General features: G+C 47.1%; 1 protein-coding gene across 1 annotated transcript in view; it reads right to left on the bottom strand.

Annotated features, from left to right (window-relative positions):
- nlgn3a (neuroligin 3a) overlaps nt 1-18,296 on the bottom strand; it is a gene marked incomplete at its 3' end in the record, with an annotated part of 226,338 nt that overhangs the window by 176,102 nt on the left and 31,940 nt on the right. Inside the window, 1 exon segment of the mRNA XM_079507939.1 lies at nt 7,548-7,697. Coding sequence (XP_079364065.1) covers nt 7,548-7,697 — 150 coding nt within the window.

Raw genomic sequence — 18,296 nt, 5'->3', positions numbered from 1 at the left:
GACTTTGAAGCAATAATTACGGTTGCGGGGGGCGGGGGGGTCGGGCAATGAGTTGCACGAAGATGATAGAACACGGCTAGAAACGGAGTGGACTCTGCCTTAATTGGAACGGGGAGAAGGTCTTAAAATAGAATTTATCCAACCCCCCCCCCCCCCCCTCTCTCTCTCTCTCTTGTGCCAACCTTTCTACAGTTCCTCTCCTCTCCTCTTCTCTTCTCTCTCCTGCTTTATCCTCTCCTCTCCGAAAGCTTATATATATTTTGTCTTTACAATGAATGCTAAACAGACATTTTGTAGCAGTACTTCTTGGTCTAAAATGTTTAAATTAAAGGTATTAACTGAAACATTCATCACAGCAGTGTTTTAACTTAAGGCTTCAAATGTTTAAATGGCTAAAAGCTAAACGCTTCATTTCCTGCACATGGAAATCCCTTGTTACAATTTCTTTGCAACGCCTGCATTGTTTAATAGATTGCAACCATTGTCATCATGCAGTTAAAAACAGTTAAATATTCACATAGTGTGTGTGTGTGTGTGTGTGTGTGTGTGTGTGTGTGTGTGTGTGTGTGTGTGTGTGTGTGTGTGTGTGTGTGTGTGTGCGTGTGCGCGTGTAAGTCAAAGGTGTTTGCTCCATTATTAATACCATATTCAGATTGCCCAGGGACGTCGGCAGAGCTATTAGCATGAGAAAGCATAGCTTGAGTTGCCTTGTCTGTTTTCACTTTAAACTCATTATCTTGTCTAATTCTCTCAGCCTCCATTATTCCCTCATCCCTTTAAGCAGCCTAATTAAAAGAGCGCTCATTTTTTCATTAATATTTATGTATTTATTTATTTATTTCTGCCATTTCCATTTGAATCTGTTTCATTGCGCGTTTGAATCTATAAGCAACTCTTTTTTTTTGCAGTTTGCTATAGTTTTTTTTTCTTCTGCTTGTTGTGCCAGTATTGGAATGAGGGAGTCCTTGGGGGTGAGCTCTTATAGGAATGTTTTTTTGTTGATGGTTAGTTTCTCACTCAGAAGGACTAAACAAGCACAGAACCCTACACGAGGGGTCCAGGGACCACTGTGTCCTTGAGGGGGTCCCATGGTGTCCTATGCAGCGAAATTAGGAGCAGTTTAACCGTCTATAAGGTGTTTAACCACCTATTTAAAAATCACGCCAACGTGTGAACTGAGCAGTGCAGCAGTGCCACTTTAGGTCACCCAGCGGTATTGCAGCTGTCCATACTCAAATAGACATACGGACAGACACACACAGCTGTTCATTGGAGCGGTTAGGCACTGCTCAAAAAGTAGCTACAGTCATAATATAGCGGATCGGACCAGGCCAGGTCACGGTCCGACGTTCCTGGCCTGTGTTATTAAAGAAAAACGTGTGACAATGGCCAAAACTCAATCGATAATCATCAAAAGTGGCAGTTTTCAAGACGATTTGGCCATCATCTCTGGAACGGAAGGTCCAATCTGCTCAGTTCAAAGCTTGTTGGATGTGTGACTTTGAGGACATAAGCGCATAATTTTCTGGTTTTCTGGCCTAAAAGTATATTATGGTAATTGTTAGGGCCAGACCGAGCCTTGGGCCTTGAGAACTCTCCAGAGTGTCAGTTTAACTTTTCGGTGTAACAATGGACCTGTGGGATTTCGCTGAGTGCTACTACTGCACTGTGCCAGCGCTATATACCGTAGCACGTGGATATCTACTGCTGCACTGTGCCAGCGCTATACCGTAGCACGTGGATATCTACTGCTGCACTGTGCCAGCGCTATATACCGTAGCACGTGGATATCTACTGCTGCACTGTGCCAGCGCTATATACCGTAGCACGTGGATATCTACTGCTGCACTGTGCCAGCGCTATATACCGTAGCACGTGGATATCGGGATTGTAGTGCCATGTGTTGTGTGTAATATATTTTATTATATGGTTTATGTTGCTACTCAACTTAATCCTGATAAGACACGATTAAGGCTGACGCCATGTTCATTCAAGGCACTCCGATGAAACATGAAGATATGGCAGCCATATTGTTGCACGTTCAAAAGCAACGGCAATTCCCATTTTTACGACCTAAAAATCTTAAAACGGCTTAGCGTTAATTGGCCCATCATGGTTTTAATTTCTCCCTGGTCTTGTGGTTTTTATTTGCTTTATATGAGTGTCTCTATAATAACATCTGAAAGCCTTTACCGTGGGGAGATTATCAGATCATGGCGCAGCAGCGGCGATGGACATTATCGCCGAACTACATGCATCACATCCTGTCTGCTCGTTTCTCTGAATAGCTTTTAGAGAGCTCACAGGGGGGAGCTGCTTTGTGAAATTGCGTGTGTGTGTGTGTGTGCGTGTGTGCGCGTGTGCGCGTGCGTGCGTGCGTGCGTGCGTGCGTGCGTGCGTGCGTGCGTGCGTGCGTGCGTGCGTGCGTGCGTGCGTGCGTGCGAATGTGTTTATGAATGTGTGTGTTCGCCATTGTGTATAGTGTGTATTCTGCCAGTGTGGCACATAAGCGCGGGCGCGGCGGTGGCGTGCGTGCACATAGAATGACATTTAGCATGACGCGCCGCAGCGAGACGTGAAAACATCTGACTCACAAGTGGAGTGCTATGAAAGATATATGACGCTGAATCCATGCAATGTGCACACACCCCTCATTAACCCCCATGGCATCGCCAAGAGGGATGCTCATCAGGCCCCCTCCCTCCCCCCTCCCTCCCATCCACCAACCCCACGGCTCACTGCAACACAGTGAATAATACACCCCCAAAAACACCATGACAGGAGGGAGACTCGGCACATTCGGGGAGAGAGAGAGAACAGTCCTGATGACAAAATCAATAGGCCATGGCGTTCCTGTCTCCATCAAGTGCACATCTTCGGGGATGAAGCGAGTCGCACCCGAGACATTCAGTCATCTCAATATATCCCCGGGAGGATACAATAGATGCGCTGCTCCTCTGGGTCTCGTCGGTGTATCCTGAGCTGTTGAGCTCTCAAACTTTTCCCATGTCAATTCATACTTATTTTGCCCACAGAACAAACATCAGAAAATATGTTGTGTAGCGGGGACCTCCATGAAAGATTTGTGTTGTTGAAATGTTTCAAAATAACTCGATTTTTTTCTAACGATCTTTTCAATATTTTTTTGTTTTAATAGTGACACCACGCAGATTTTGAAGCGATATTAACTCATTTTGCTGCAGGGGGACCCACTGGAACCGCCTGAAGGACCCCTCAACGGTCCTCAAGGACCCCTCAACGGTCCCCAGACTCCATGTTGAGAAAAAAAAACTGCCCCGAAAAGCAGTCACCAACGTAGAGCAAACACAGTTGCCAACCACTTACTCCATGCAACGTGAAAAAAGTGTGCTTTTGTGAGGCAATATCCTACTCCAAATACCAAACTCCATATATCATTTCACGCTCATGCTGTTTGTAGGCTATATGCAATCACTCTAAATGTAAATATGTGTGAGAGGGACGATTCAACTGTATCAAACGCAATAGATGGAAAAGGTACAAAGCTTGGCTAGTGTGCTAACAAACTCCATTTTGTTTTGCCGCAGCTGTTACTATGGAGCGATCTCTGTCTATCTCTCTCTCTTTCACACACACGCACACACACGCACACGCACAGACACACACACGCACACAGAGTCAACTGTGAGCCAATCCTCAACCAACAGATACTCGGCATCCCCTCTCCTCTATTTCACATCACATCTCTCTATCACACACACACACACACACACGCACACCCGCACACACGCACACACACACACACACACACACACGCACACACGCACGCACGCCCGCACACACGCACACACACACACACACACACACGCACACCCGCACACACACACACACACACACACACACACACACACACACACACACACGTGCGCGCGCGCACACACACGCTCCCCCTCTCCATCAGCCTGTCTCTAGTATCTCACTTTGTGGTGGTGTTTTGTCAACCCTCATTACAATAATTCCTCCATTTATTCCAAACCCCAGTCAGTCACGACAAACACTACACATCTGGCATTTACTGCCGGTGATGCTGCTGTACTGTAGCCTACACACACACACACACACACACACACACACACACACACACACATACACACACACACACACCGCCAAGTATACTGTAACACTGGGGAAAGCAGAGCTGTGTATTTGCTCAAGGTCTTTAGCAAATGAGGTCAAGACGGTAACGATGTTTCCTTGACAACAACACTTGGTAAAGTCCTGTGCATGATGCAGCCACAGGGGCTGGTGGGGGTGCAGCGTGGTAAAGTCCTGTGCATGCTGCCACAGGGGCTGGTGGGGGTGCAGCGTGGTAAAGTCCTGTGCATGCAGCCACAGGGGCTGGTGGGGGTGCAGCTTGGTAAAGTCCTGTGCATGCAGCCACAGGGGCTGGTGGGGGTGCAGCTTGGTAAAGTCCTGTGCATGCAGCCACAGGGGCTGGTGGGGGTGCAGCTTGGTAAAGTCCTGTGCATGCAGCCACAGGGGCTGGTGGGGGTGCAGCTTGGTAAAGTCCTGTGCATGCAGCCACAGGGGCTGGTGGGGGTGCAGCGTGGTAAAGTCCTGTGCATGGAGCCACAGGGGCTGGTGGGGGTGCAGCTTGGTAAAGTCCTGTGCATGATGCAGCCACAGGGGCTGGTGGGGGTGCAGCGTGGTAAAGTCCTGTGCATGCTGCCACAGGGGCTGGTGGGGGTGCAGCGTGGTAAAGTCCTGTGCATGCAGCCACAGGGGCTGGTGGGGGTGCAGCTTGGTAAAGTCCTGTGCATGCAGCCACAGGGGCTGGTGGGGGTGCAGCTTGGTAAAGTCCTGTGCATGCAGCCACAGGGGCTGGTGGGGGTGCAGCTTGGTAAAGTCCTGTGCATGCAGCCACAGGGGCTGGTGGGGGTGCAGCGTGGTAAAGTCCTGTGCATGGAGCCACAGGGGCTGGTGGGGGTGCAGCTTGGTAAAGTCCTGTGCATGAAGCCACAGGGGCTGGTGGGGGTGCAGCTTGGTAAAGTCCTGTGCATGAAGCCACAGGGGCTGGTGGGGGTGCAGCTTGGTAAAGTCCTGTGCATGAAGCCACAGGGGCTGGTGGGGGTGCAGCTTGGTAAAGTCCTGTGCATGAAGCCACAGGGGCTGGTGGGGGTGCAGCTTGGTAAAGGCCTGTGCATGCAGCCACAGGGGCTGGTGGGGGTGCAGCTTGGTGCCAAGTGGGAATCGACCGGGAAGTTTGTGTGTCTTGGAAACGTCCCGCTTCTCTTGTACCTCAGAGCGCTCGACGTGGGCACGGAGGAGGAGGTCAGGACAAAATGGATGTCCTGAAAGAAAGAGTTTGCTCGGCTTGCTTTCACAACAGAGATGAGTAGAAGTGGACTTTTGCATTAAACCAGTGGTTTTCAACCATTTTCACAACAAGGTCCATTATTTATTCGCCTATAGCCACAAACCACCATTTGATGACATCAGACCCAAGACTTAGAATATTCTTTTGGCATTGGATAAGATTGTGCATTCCATGCTGTCTTGATGTTGGTAATGTTAGGACATAACAGCCTGTAGACTTCTTGCAAATTAACAAGTCATGAATATGTTTAATTTTACGCTCTCGAGAGTTAAATATCTATAAGGGTTTAATTTGGTTATCAATTCTCCATCATTTAGCTGGGGGACCACATGGAACCCGCCAAAGGACCACTGGTGCATTAACACTTAAAATCCATGAGCTTGCCTTACAAAACGCTTCACTTCCACCTGCCCCGTATGTGATAGCCGTCCGTATTTGAGCTAGATACTCATTACAGAGGATGTATCGCCACAGATTGCTTTCACTTTCTTAGCGTGATAAAAGTTTAGATTTATAAGGTCTCAAAGATGGCAGTTTGTCTCATTTTGAAGAGAATAAGGACATGTGCACTCGCACACGTGTGCACGTCGGATCCCTGTGGAGGCTGTCTAACGTGAGTAAAAAATAATAATAATAATTAACGGATTAAATTAGATTAAAGAAAGACGTAATTTCACGTTCTGGCACAGGCGGGGGGAGGAGAAATTAATTCCTCATCCCTGGCCTTTATTGGGTTAAACAGAAGCTTGAATGCTCTGCTGAAAAGTGGTACGACATGCCGTTATCTCTCGTTTCTAACATTTCACTCTAAACATCGCAGTGTTGCTTGCTTCTTGTGTTCGTGATGTCACAGTGCTACATCTCGGAGAGCTCTATATGCCCAGAACAGGAATTAACCGAATTAAACACTATGTAATTCATTGAGAGTCCCCCAGGGGTCTATACTCGGCCCCCATATTACTTTGTTCCCCTCTACACCAAATCGCTATGCCGAAAATATACAAGTTTTCAACTTGTGCGCTTGCAGATGTGCTATTTTTGGCAGGATGTTTGCCTATTGTGACGTGTCCAGAATATAGGGACGCTAGGCTTTTGACGATGGAATGACTGTTGAGGTGAATGTCCGTACTGAATGTCCGTACTGAATGTCCGTACTGAATGTCCATACTGAATGTCCGTACTGAATTTGGAAACGTCCCAGTTTCCCACTTCTGAGGCTATCTGAACAACCAACCATAAGATGTTGGGCTGGTTCCAGACGGTATACACCAGTGTTTATTCACTTCCACATCAGCGACCAAATCCTCTTCACCTGAGAACCCTCAACCCTGGTACACAACAACATCCAGAGTGTTAAAATGCATGGCAAGTTTGTCAACCCACTATATGTGGGGCCAAAGCTCACCCCCAGAATATATAGAGACACTAGTGTGCAAGTCACCCCTGGAGTGTATTCTCTGTACGACTGTATGCCTTCTTCTGTACTTCTGTGTGAAGAACACAGCAATCGATAGGGCCTGTCACAGTGAGCTGCCCTACAAACACGCCCCAGAAAAATGTCCTTGACAAAAGGAAATGACAAGGAAGAGAGAGAGAGAGAGAGAGACTGAAAAGATGGAGCACTGAAAGGGCCTTTCTGTCTTTGTGGAGTTTGCATGTTCTCCCCGTATCCCCTAGGGTAGGTTCCCTCACTAAAAAAACATGTAGTAATCCTGGTCTCTATACTGCCTCCCCCTGGCCAGCTGGAGGGGAAAGGAACATTTAGACGTATTTTAGATGTATTTTAGACGTCTAGCGTGTGTGTGTGTGTGTGTGTGTGTGTGTGTGTGTGTGTGTGTGTGTGTGTGTGTGTGTGTGTGTGTGTGTGTGTGTGTGTGTGTGTGTGTGTGTGTGTGCTAAACAGACATACATACATTGGGACATACATGGGGACACGCACGGCCACGCTGCTCAACACTGCCACTTTAGGCTTCCAGCCGTATTTCAGCTGTCCGCACTCAAACAGACATACATAGAGACATACACATGGAGACATACATACTGTACATAGGGACACACATAGCCGTTCATCGGAGCGGTTCGGCCCCGCTCAAACATGCTCTAGTGTGAGGAGAGAGAGAGAGAGAGAGAGAGAGAGAGAGAGAGAGAGAGAGAGAGAGAGAGACAAGACGGAGCAATAGACTGCACTTACCGAGGACTCCGACGCGGTAGTTGATCGTGATGACGATGACGTTGCCGTAGCTGGCGAGCACGCTGCCGTCGATCATGTTGCCGGTGCCCTCCATGTAGGATCCTCCGTGGATGTACACCATCACCGGCTTGGCGCCGCTGTCGCGGATGTCTGAGAGAAGAGTGGCCATCCATGTTGTTAACACATCCACATTGGCCCGTCAGCACGCACACACACACACACACGCGCACGCACGCACGTACGCACAGCAGCAGACGCACGTATCGCAGACAGGCGGTGGTGGAAACAGTACGAGTCTTTTACTTAAGTGAAAGTACCAAAACTGCAGCGGCACCGTAGAAATACCACTGTTACTACTGAGTGAAAGTTCCGGGATTCAAAATTTGGTTGAATTAAAAAGTGCAAAAGTGCTGCTATGGAGATGTGCTTAAAGTACTAAGGGAACTATTTGTGACCAGATTTGACTGAGAGACTGCCATCGCGCAAATTCCAGCTGTTCAACAGAGGAGAAAATGAGTTTATAGCACAGGCAGACTCTTCACATACTAGAGCATGTCTGAAATAAGTGTCAGAGCTGAAATCGACATGTAAATATGAAATAAATGCCCAAACATGTAGCTAGGTGTAATGTTAGAGACCACAGAAGTTCAACTTTCAAGCCTGTTTTCTCAACTCGCTGTTTTCTGCAAGACATTACTCTATAAGCCATATCTCCAAAACTGGTGGGCCAAACTGAACAACCAATATGTCAATTTGAAGCTATGATTCCCTGCTTTTACATGACATGAAAAAACGAAAATTCAAAAAAATCCAATGGCAGTCCCTCAGTCAAATTTAGTCACATTTATGTCCACTCCCTAAACTTCTTTGCCTTTTTTACTATTTTGAAAAACATTTTTGAATAGTTAAAATAGACCAATCTCTAAGCTCACAACGTGTTGATGTATCGCCTAGATGAACTATTCAAACAATATTTTCAAAATAGTAAAAAAAAAAAAAACACAATGTGGTCATTGTGCAGAATGTCCCGCTTCAAGTTTTCAAACGTATGCAAATCTTTTGAAAATAGCCGATCTACAAGCTCACAATGTGTCGCAAAAGCGGCTAGGTCGGCTGTTTTCAAATGGCCGAAATCTATATTCGGCCGAAGTGGGTAATGCTGCCTGTCTCAGTCATAATTATCTAAATCTACAAAGTAACTAGTAACTAACATTTTCAAATAAATGTAGTGGAGTAAATGTACAATATTTGGATCCGCGATGTATTGGAAATCGGAAATACTCAAGTAAAGGGCCTCAAAATTGTACTTAAGTATACAGTACTTTCCACCACTGCACACTTCAGACACACCACAGACAGACAGACAGAGAGACAGAAAGAAAGATGCACAGACAGACAGACAGACAGACAGACAATCACCTCCCCAGATACCAGCTTGCGGGGATACAGCCCGCTAGCCGCGCGCACACACGGACACGGGGAGAGGGAGAATAATGTACTTTACACATCGCATCTGCTCGATAAGCAACAAATGAATGTTCGCTCATCACGGTGAGCGACGCAACAAGCTGAAATGTATTATGGTAATTGGGCATCGCCCGCTGAAATCGTGGCTGTTATTTACCTTGCGAGAGCTAAACTATTAGGATTCAATTTGCAGTTTGTGTTTTTTTTTGTGCCTTCTAGATAGGCGGTCCCATTTCACCAATACAGACCCGCAGGAAGCCATTAGCCAGAATAAAGAGAGAGGTACTCTGACATATCTGGGAACGAGAGGCAGCGGGCTAATCCGCTCTGACAGTGATAGGGGGAAAACACACCAGCTAATTACACAATGCTTCCATGCTTTCTCCCCCGTCCTTTCTTTACACAGGCTTGTCTTTGGGCAGCCATTTGTTTGCACTATAGCCGCTTGCTTGGCACTGCTGAAGGCAGTGAAATTTTGCGCTTTAGCCTTTGTAAAAATAAAAAAGGGGGTATTTATTTTATCCCCCTGGACCAAGGTTTGATACCCAGCTGGTGTGACACTCTATAGCCAGATAAAGTGCGTCCAGAGGCGGTGGGGGTGCACAGGGTGGTGGTAGGTGTGTGTGTGTGCGCCTGTGTGTGAAAATCCCCTGTGTGAGGAGGAACACACTGAATTACTGACAGGCTAGCGGTTGAGCTGTGGGAGACAAGACAAGAAACTCTCTCTTATTTTCACTCTTAGCCTCCACCCCTGCCCCCCCCCCCCCCCCCCCGCCTCTCTCTCTCTCTCTCTCTCTCTCTCTCTCTCTCAGTAGCTCATGGTGGCTCTCCCCTCCTTCATGTTGTATCTCTTTCACTCACAGACTCTCCCCTGTCTGTCCATGTTCCTCTTCCCAAACACGTTTTTTCCCCTTCTCCCTAAGCCTTGAAAGTGGTGAGAATGAGGGGCAGAGAGAGAGGCGAGAGAAGCACGGGCCGGGCTCAAAACTGCCGTATTGTATTCTGTGGTTGCTATAGCGACAGAGAGCCAAAATTCTTAAATCCTCAAGAAACCGGCTAATCGTGGACGAGCGTCCCGCGTAGCAGCCACAATCTGCATCCATCTGCCTGCTCTGCTCATGGTTAGAACCCCCCCACCCCCACCCCGCATTAGCATGCTCCACAGAGACCAAGACTTAAATGCATTTAGTAAGAGCCAAGGTTTCCTCTACGTACTAGCGCCTATAGCGGCAGCATAGTGCCGCGAAGCGCTTTGATTTACGGCCCTTTATTCGTGATTCCCCTGGTTATTCATGGCTCGGTTACCGTTAAAAGCGGAGCAATAACTTGCATATGATGCGCCTTATTTATGGTTTTCTTTATCTCGCGCTGGTATCTGAGAGGGTTGGCGATACAACGCCGACACGTGATTTATAACCCGGGCACTTCACTCGGCACACACACTTATCTCACACCAGAGGAGGAGGAGGAGGAAGAGGAGGAGGAGAGAGGGGGGGCGGGGGTGAATGTGGTGAGAGAACATGAGAGGAAGAGAGAAAGAGAGAGAGAGACAGAGTGACCCTTCATCGTGAGCCGACACAAAACACTCAAACAAATGGTCCACGGACACAAAGAGAGAGAATGGCAACGACGACGAAGGAGAAGGAGAAGAATATGAATAAAAAAAAGCGATTAGTCATGTTAATGTTATCAGCTACCTCTTTTGTTTAGCTTCACATCACGTTGTCTCCATGGCAACGGTTATATACGTCCCTTTGGGAGAGCGATATACAAAACACTGCATCTACACACCTGTTGTTAATCTATTCATTGATTCGGCCGATTCTGATTCTGCACGTGATGCTATACTCGATGCTGCCAAATCGGAGTCTTTAAGCACAGACTCAGCCAAACCCTTGTGTTCAATCATTTAACTCTGAGAATCAAACAAAATAAAATGGACACAATTTGTTACACAGCGGCATTTTCACACTTAAAGTAACCCTGCTGTGCGACTGAGCATCTCTTCACTGTGTCAGAAAGTTATCATTATCATTACGTTGTTTCCAAACGTTTTAGCCCGTGACCCAAAACCGACATTAGACATTCTCCCGGGAACCAAACTAGTGGAAATAGCAGATCTACAAGCTCACAGCGTGTGGCTTCGCGCCACGTTGTGAGCTTGTAGATCAGCTATTTTCACTACTTCTTAAATATTTGTTCTAATTCATGGAAGTTCTTAGATTTTTCTTTCATTTCTTCATGACATTACTGAAAGAATCATTGGATTTTTGTTATTAATTCATGAAAACTTCTGCTTGTTGTTTAGAAACAATAATAATTCAAAACAAAATGTAGGAAACCAAAAATAAAGGGACCCATAAAAATGTGTCTGCGACCCACAAACGGGTCCCGACCCACTGTTTGGGAAACGGTGGTCTTCTATTGGCCACCCTGCACCACCGCGCGCCTCGGAGGTCACGATGCGAGCGTCGCCACGAGCCAATCAGATCGGAGCTTCAGGTTGTCGTGGCTGAGCGAATCCAGTGAAACGGGTGACTAAGAATCTACCTTGAGAAGCCGAGCATCGATTCGTTATCTCTCTCTCTCCAAGGCAAACACATCATTACGTAAAGAATGAAATAAATAAACGCATAAGAAACTGCTCCGAAACGGAGCATGCACACACAGAGAGAGAGAGCCCAGCGCTGGAAAGAGAAACAGAGACATACATTGGTTATGGCAAAGAATCACATCTGCAATAGAACTCCCGACATGCATGGTATGATATGATTTACACCCCCCCTCCCCTCCCCTAAAAAAAATGGAAGCAAAGGAATTTGATATGAAAATTTGTTTCCCCGTCCACGAACAAAAAAGAAACACAAATGAACATGTGCACGCACACAGATAAAACTTAAGAGGGGAATGGCATGATGGTTCAAACATCCATAATGCATGTACGGTTATACATAATGCATCCCGTTCCCACATAATTCAACCTGACACGAGATCATGCACCACCTTACACAGCACAGCGAACCACGACCGCCCTAGTACACTCGTACGCTGTCAGCCTCGCTGTGAACTAAAGCAGAGCGACGGCAAAGAATAGAAGTAGAACGCACAAAGAGAACCAACCACGGCAAATAGATCAGGGGCGCTCTAAGGAGCGCGTATCTCTGCCAGGCTTTGTTTGCATACAATATACTATGTGTAAGTCGAGGGGATGCAGCCATCAGAACTCCATAAAGCAGTGGCCATATACCCTAGGTGGGGGGTCACCCGCTTCCAATGTTATCAACCCATAATCACCACTATAGGTTACTATATGCAATGGAAACGAGGCACTCGACGCCCACGCCTCTCAGACATTATAAAAGGTGACCTCACACCACTTGTGGCTTATTGCTTCCTTCCACTTCCAGGCCTTCCGGTCGTCTGGCAGAGATGACAACAACGTAGGTGTCCTGTTGACTCCAAGTGGACGGGGTTGGGGGAATGGGTCCTGCTGCCTACAGTTGGAGGCCATCGATATTGTCCTTTTCTTTTTGCTGAGGTTTGCGTGATCTGCGCAAAAGGACAGTTAACCCATTTTGGGCGGGAACCCCTTTTGGTGTTTTAAACATTATGTTATAATTTAGCTATTGAAAAATAGCAGATCTACAAGCTCATAGCGCGCCACCGAGTGGCGCACTACGAGCTTGTAGGTCTGCTATTTTTCAAAAATCGTGAAATAATTTATTTCAGAAAACTGGAGGATTTAGAAGGATTTTTTAAAATTTTGAGGTCAGGCCTAAATGGGTCAAATGATAAGGGACAATATCGGTGGCACCCAACTGTATACAAGATCAACACAAACTGGGAGGGGCAGCTATAGGTCCTTAATTTCCTGGTCCCATCACAGAGGCCATGGAGTGATTGCAGTGTCGGTGGGAGGTATAACTCATCAAGGAGCTGCACGGATTGTCACTGTATGCGTCATGCAGCAGGTGGTCTTGGCTAGCTGACAGCTCTCTATCCCTTTTTACCTTACTCTCTCTCTCTCTCTCTCTCTCTCTCTCTCTCTCTCTCTCTCTCTCTCTCTCTCCACATTTTTGTCCTCATGTCGTTCTGTCCGCTGTCATGCTCGCTCTGCCTTAACACTCGGCTGAAAGCAGTCAGTCATAAATCTGACGACGGGGTCGCGGGACCGCCACTGACTGTCACTCTGGTAGCGGAGAGCCAATTGGACATAAGTGCCAACCGACATTCACTCTGTCACAACTTGGCAAAAGACGCCGACTGTCAGTGACGATCAGCGTGGTCTGAGTTGGGTATTTTGGGGGGGGGTCTGTAATAGGACATGACATGTACCCGTACTGTAGTTTGGCTTCACGCTGTGCTCATGGACCATTTCCAGACAATGACAACTGATTTACCTTTGGACATCCATGTGTAACCCCCCCCCCCCCCACCCCAATAAACGAACAAGAAAACCACAAGAACACCTGACTCTACGATCATGCGGAATTTCACACGGGACACAATTCCTATCCTATCCTACATGTACGTGATAAAACCCTGCGGCGAAAACCCCCACCGAACTAGCGCCGTGCGTGGTTTAGGCCGACAACGACTACTACCGGTTGCTTAAAGAAAGAAGCGGCTGATCTGAAGGAACAACACTCACACAGGGTAACAGAAAATAAATCCTATTTCAGACCCAGGGAAGACAGTGCGAGGCGAGGGCCTTAAAAAAATAGCTGTTGCCGCTCGGCTGTTGCTATTTTAAGCCTTGCGGACCTTCATTGCCGCCAGCACATATCAGCAGGAGTGATGGGGCCGGGCAGGAAAAGAACATCTTACAGCGGAACTATTTCAACCATGTCACATCTCAACCCCCCCCCCCCCCCCCCCCCCCCCCCTCCCCTTACAACACTTGACATTTCTGAAAGAAACAGATGCGCGCCTTCTGAAAAATAAATCTAAAAACCGCAGCATTCCAGGAGCCGCCCATGAGAGACGGGTGCAGCGAGCGCGTTTGCAATCACGGCTCGCGAGTGTGTTGTTGTGCTCGCGCGGGGCGCTTGACATCTCTGCAGTAAATGCAATGCCAGCAATGACCTTTGTGTGAAGGTGACACCTTGCTGTTCGCTGTCCGTATGTTGTTGGTTGCATTAAATGTGATGTTGGTAGGTAGCGGTGCACAGCGGACGGAAGATTTGACGTTGCACCGCAAAGATGTGCTACACCTCCGCAAAGGACAAGGGAGTCGACATGAAAGGGAGATAGTGGACGAAAGAGAGAGAGAGAGAGAGAGAGAGAGAGAGAGAGAGAGAGAGAGAGAGAGAGAGAGAGAGAGAGAGAGAGAGAGAGAGAGCAAGGGGGGAGGGTAAGGAAAGAGAGATAGGGATAGATATAGGCTAAGCAAAAATGAAAGAGAACACAAGGCTATAGAAGCCTGCAGGGCTATTAGACAAAGCCTCCCCGGAGCTGCACTGGATCTAGATGAGAGGACGTGGTTGTAGAGATGCTGTCACTCTCCTTAAGACCCAGAGACAGTTGTTTGCCCCCCCTAGAGCGAGAGGCTAGCCCTTTACGTCTGCAGGCTCAACCTGCAGACGTTGCTGCGAGTCGTAAGGGATCCTGTTGTATGCGCGTGCACACACGCACACACGCAAACACACACACACACACACACACACACACACACACACCCTCTTATATACTGTACTGTATATAGGCTACAGTAAGTATGCACTGCACTGTCGATGTGAACATACAATTTGTCGACAAAGCGACTGATGCTCGACCGTAAAAGTAGTGATTTCAGTATGTATTTATTGTTTGGTTCAATGACGTTACTGTGATGGGAAAAACCAGTGTTGGGGTAATGGCGTTAAAAATAACGCTGTTATATAACGAGAATACTTTTTGTGGTAACGGAGTAACCTAACAAGTTATTTTTGCAATTTAATAGTTATAGTTAATTAGTTACGTTTCCAAAAAAGGTCATCCGTTACTAATGTGATGTGTCCCTGTTCATTTTGTTGGCAAGATACAAATAATAAAGCCCGACTCCCCCCGAGTCTTATTTCTCATGTGATTCTGCATCCAACGCGTTCTGAAGAAATGGCTGTGTGTGGCTGTGCAATCACAGCGCAACCTTGCACAAGTGCACTGGCCAATCACAGCGCGTCCTTATGCGAACCCGCAAACATTTCCGTGGTCGCCAGCCGGCTAAACATGTAGTTAATTTATTCAAACGAAAAGGCGAACGCGGTCCCAGAGATAGAAATTCCATTAAATGGGGGTCCGTAGACTAATGCAGGTCAAACCGGGTGCCCTTGAATGGTTGACAATCACTGCTAGAGCCGTAAACAGCTTCTCTTATGGTGGTCTGGTAGTAGTTTGGGAACCACTGCTACCAGACCATGGTAGTTTAGGAACCACTATACCAGACCATGGTAGTTTAGGAACCACTATACCAGACCATGGTAGTTTAGGAACCACTACTACCAGACCATGGTAGTTTAGGAACCACTATACCAGACCATGGTAGTTTAGGAACCACTATACCAGACCATGGTAGTTTAGGAACCACTATACCAGACCATGGTAGTTTAGGAACCATATACCAGACCATGGTAGTTTGGGAACCACTATACCAGACCATGGTAGTTTGGGAACCACTACTACCAGACCATGGTAGTTTGGTAACCACTACTACCAGACCATGGTAGTTTGGGAACCACTACTACCAGACCATGGTAGTTTGGGAACCACTATACCAGACCATGGTAGTTTAGGAACCACTATACCAGACCATGGTAGTTTGGTAACCACTATACCAGACCATGGTAGTTTAGGAACCACTATACCAGACCATGGTAGTTTGGTAACCACTATACCAGACCATGGTAGTTTGGTAACCACTATACCAGACCATGGTAGTTTGGTAACCACTATACCAGACCATGGTAGTTTAGGAACCACTATACCAGACCATGGTAGTTTAGGAACCACTATACCAGACCATGGTAGTTTAGGAACCACTATACCAGACCATGGTAGTTTAGGAACCACTATACCAGACCATGGTAGTTTGGTAACCACTATACCAGACCATGGTAGTTTAGGAACCACTATACCAGACCATGGTAGTTTGGTAACCACTATACCAGACCATGGTAGTTTGGGAACCACTGCTACCAGACCATGGTAGTTTAGGAACCACTACTACCAGACCATGGTAGTTTAGGAACCACTATACCAGACCATGGTAGTTTAGGAACCACTACTACCAGACCATGGTAGTTTGGGAACCACTATACCAGACCATGGTAGTTTAGGAACCACTACTACCAGACCATGGTAGTTTAGGAACCACTACACCAGACCATGGTAGTTTAGGAACCACTATACCAGACCATGGTAGTTTAGGAACCATTATACCAGACCATGGTAGTTTAGGAACCACTATACCAGACCATGGTAGTTTAGGAACCACTACACCAGACCATGGTAGTTTAGGAACCACTATACCAGACCATGGTAGTTTAGGAACCACTATACCAGACCATGGTAGTTTAGGAACCATTATACCAGACCATGGTAGTCTGGGAACCACTATACCAGACCATGGTAGTTTAGGAACCACTACTACCAGACCATGGTAGTTTAGGAACCACTATACCAGACCATGGTAGTTTAGGAACCACTATACCAGACCATGGTAGTTTAGGAACCACTATACCAGACCATGGTAGTTTAGGAACCACTACTACCAGACCATGGTAGTTTAGGAACCACTATACCAGACCATGGTAGTTTAGGAACCACTACTACCAGACCATGGTAGTTTAGGAACCACTATACCAGACCATGGTAGTTTAGGAACCACTATACCAGACCATGGTAGTTTAGGAACCACTATACCAGACCATGGTAGTTTAGGAACCATTATACCAGACCATGGTAGTTTAGGAACCACTATACCAGACCATGGTAGTTTAGGAACCATTATACCAGACCATGGTAGTTTGGGCACCACTGGCCTACTGTATGTATTATTATGTATTATTTTCATAGAGGCAGCTGTCATTCCCTGAAGAAGGCAACTTGTTGCCGAAACGTTGGAAAAATAAAAATGTGATGGCATCGTGACTACGAGCTGTGCGGCCTCTCTCCTTTCTCAGTCATAGAGGCAGCTGTTCAAATATACTTCTGAGACTGTGCTCCGATCACGCACAGGAGAGTGTTGTTGAATGTCGAGCGAGGATCATTCTTGTTTTGAACCGTATAGGGTTCATTAATACAGGTAACGTAAAAGTAATCCAAAGGTATTCTAACGACTTACTTCTCAGTGGGAAATCTTGGAACGTAACAGGATTATTTTGAATGGCAGTAATCCAGTAACCTAACGAATTTACTTACTTCAGATTAGAACGCATTACCAAACACTGGGAAAAACACACATGAAACTCCATTGGTACGGTTGGTATTGGTAAGGTGTTGGGTGCAGCTGTCAGCCAGTGTTCTGCTTGTATCGGAGTAGTTTACATTGCAGTATTGATACTTTTACCTAACCAACAAATGTGAGTATTTTTTCCAACACTGGAGTATAGAAATGTGTGTGTGTGTGTGTGTATTTGTGTGTATGTATGTGTGTGTACACACACACACACACACACACACACACACACACACACACACACACACACACACACACACACACACATGCGTGCGTGTGTGCGCTGTTCTCCCTTGCACATGTGCCAGCCAGGGTCACAGAGTGCAGCCCCTATAAGTCCATTCAGAACCACTGACAATACGTTCCCATCCCTTTGTCTGCCGGGCCTTTTGCACGCAGACCCAGTGGCTCGCTCTCCAAGCCGTTGTGCAAGACTAGCCCCAGTGAAAGAAAACGGGACAAGTCTATTCTTTACCGAGCGAAACTAATGCCATTTACCGACGAGCATCAGCGCAGAAGCACGATGGATGCGGTTCGCGGTGCCAAATCTCTGCCACCGCACCGTGCCTAATGCATGTGTGACAGACACTGTTGGCCATCCACCGTCGACCGCGATCCAGAGGATTCCCATTGTTCTGAAGAACGTGTCTTTATTGAAATATCACAGCCAGCAGGGAAGTCATCCAGGGCCCCCTCCCCCCGTAAACACATGCACACACACACACGCACGCACGCGCACACGCACGCACGACACAAAGATAACCACTGAACCGCAATGAGGAGAAACAGCAGCCATAAAAGAATGGATGGTGTTCACGGAGCACAACATAAAGTCCCCACTAAGCTGT

This window comes from Electrona antarctica (genome assembly GCF_951216825.1).
Source record: "Electrona antarctica genome assembly, chromosome: 1".
NCBI classification, from domain to species: Eukaryota; Metazoa; Chordata; class Actinopteri; order Myctophiformes; family Myctophidae; genus Electrona; species Electrona antarctica.
This window is presented reverse-complemented; position numbering and strand designations above follow the sequence as displayed.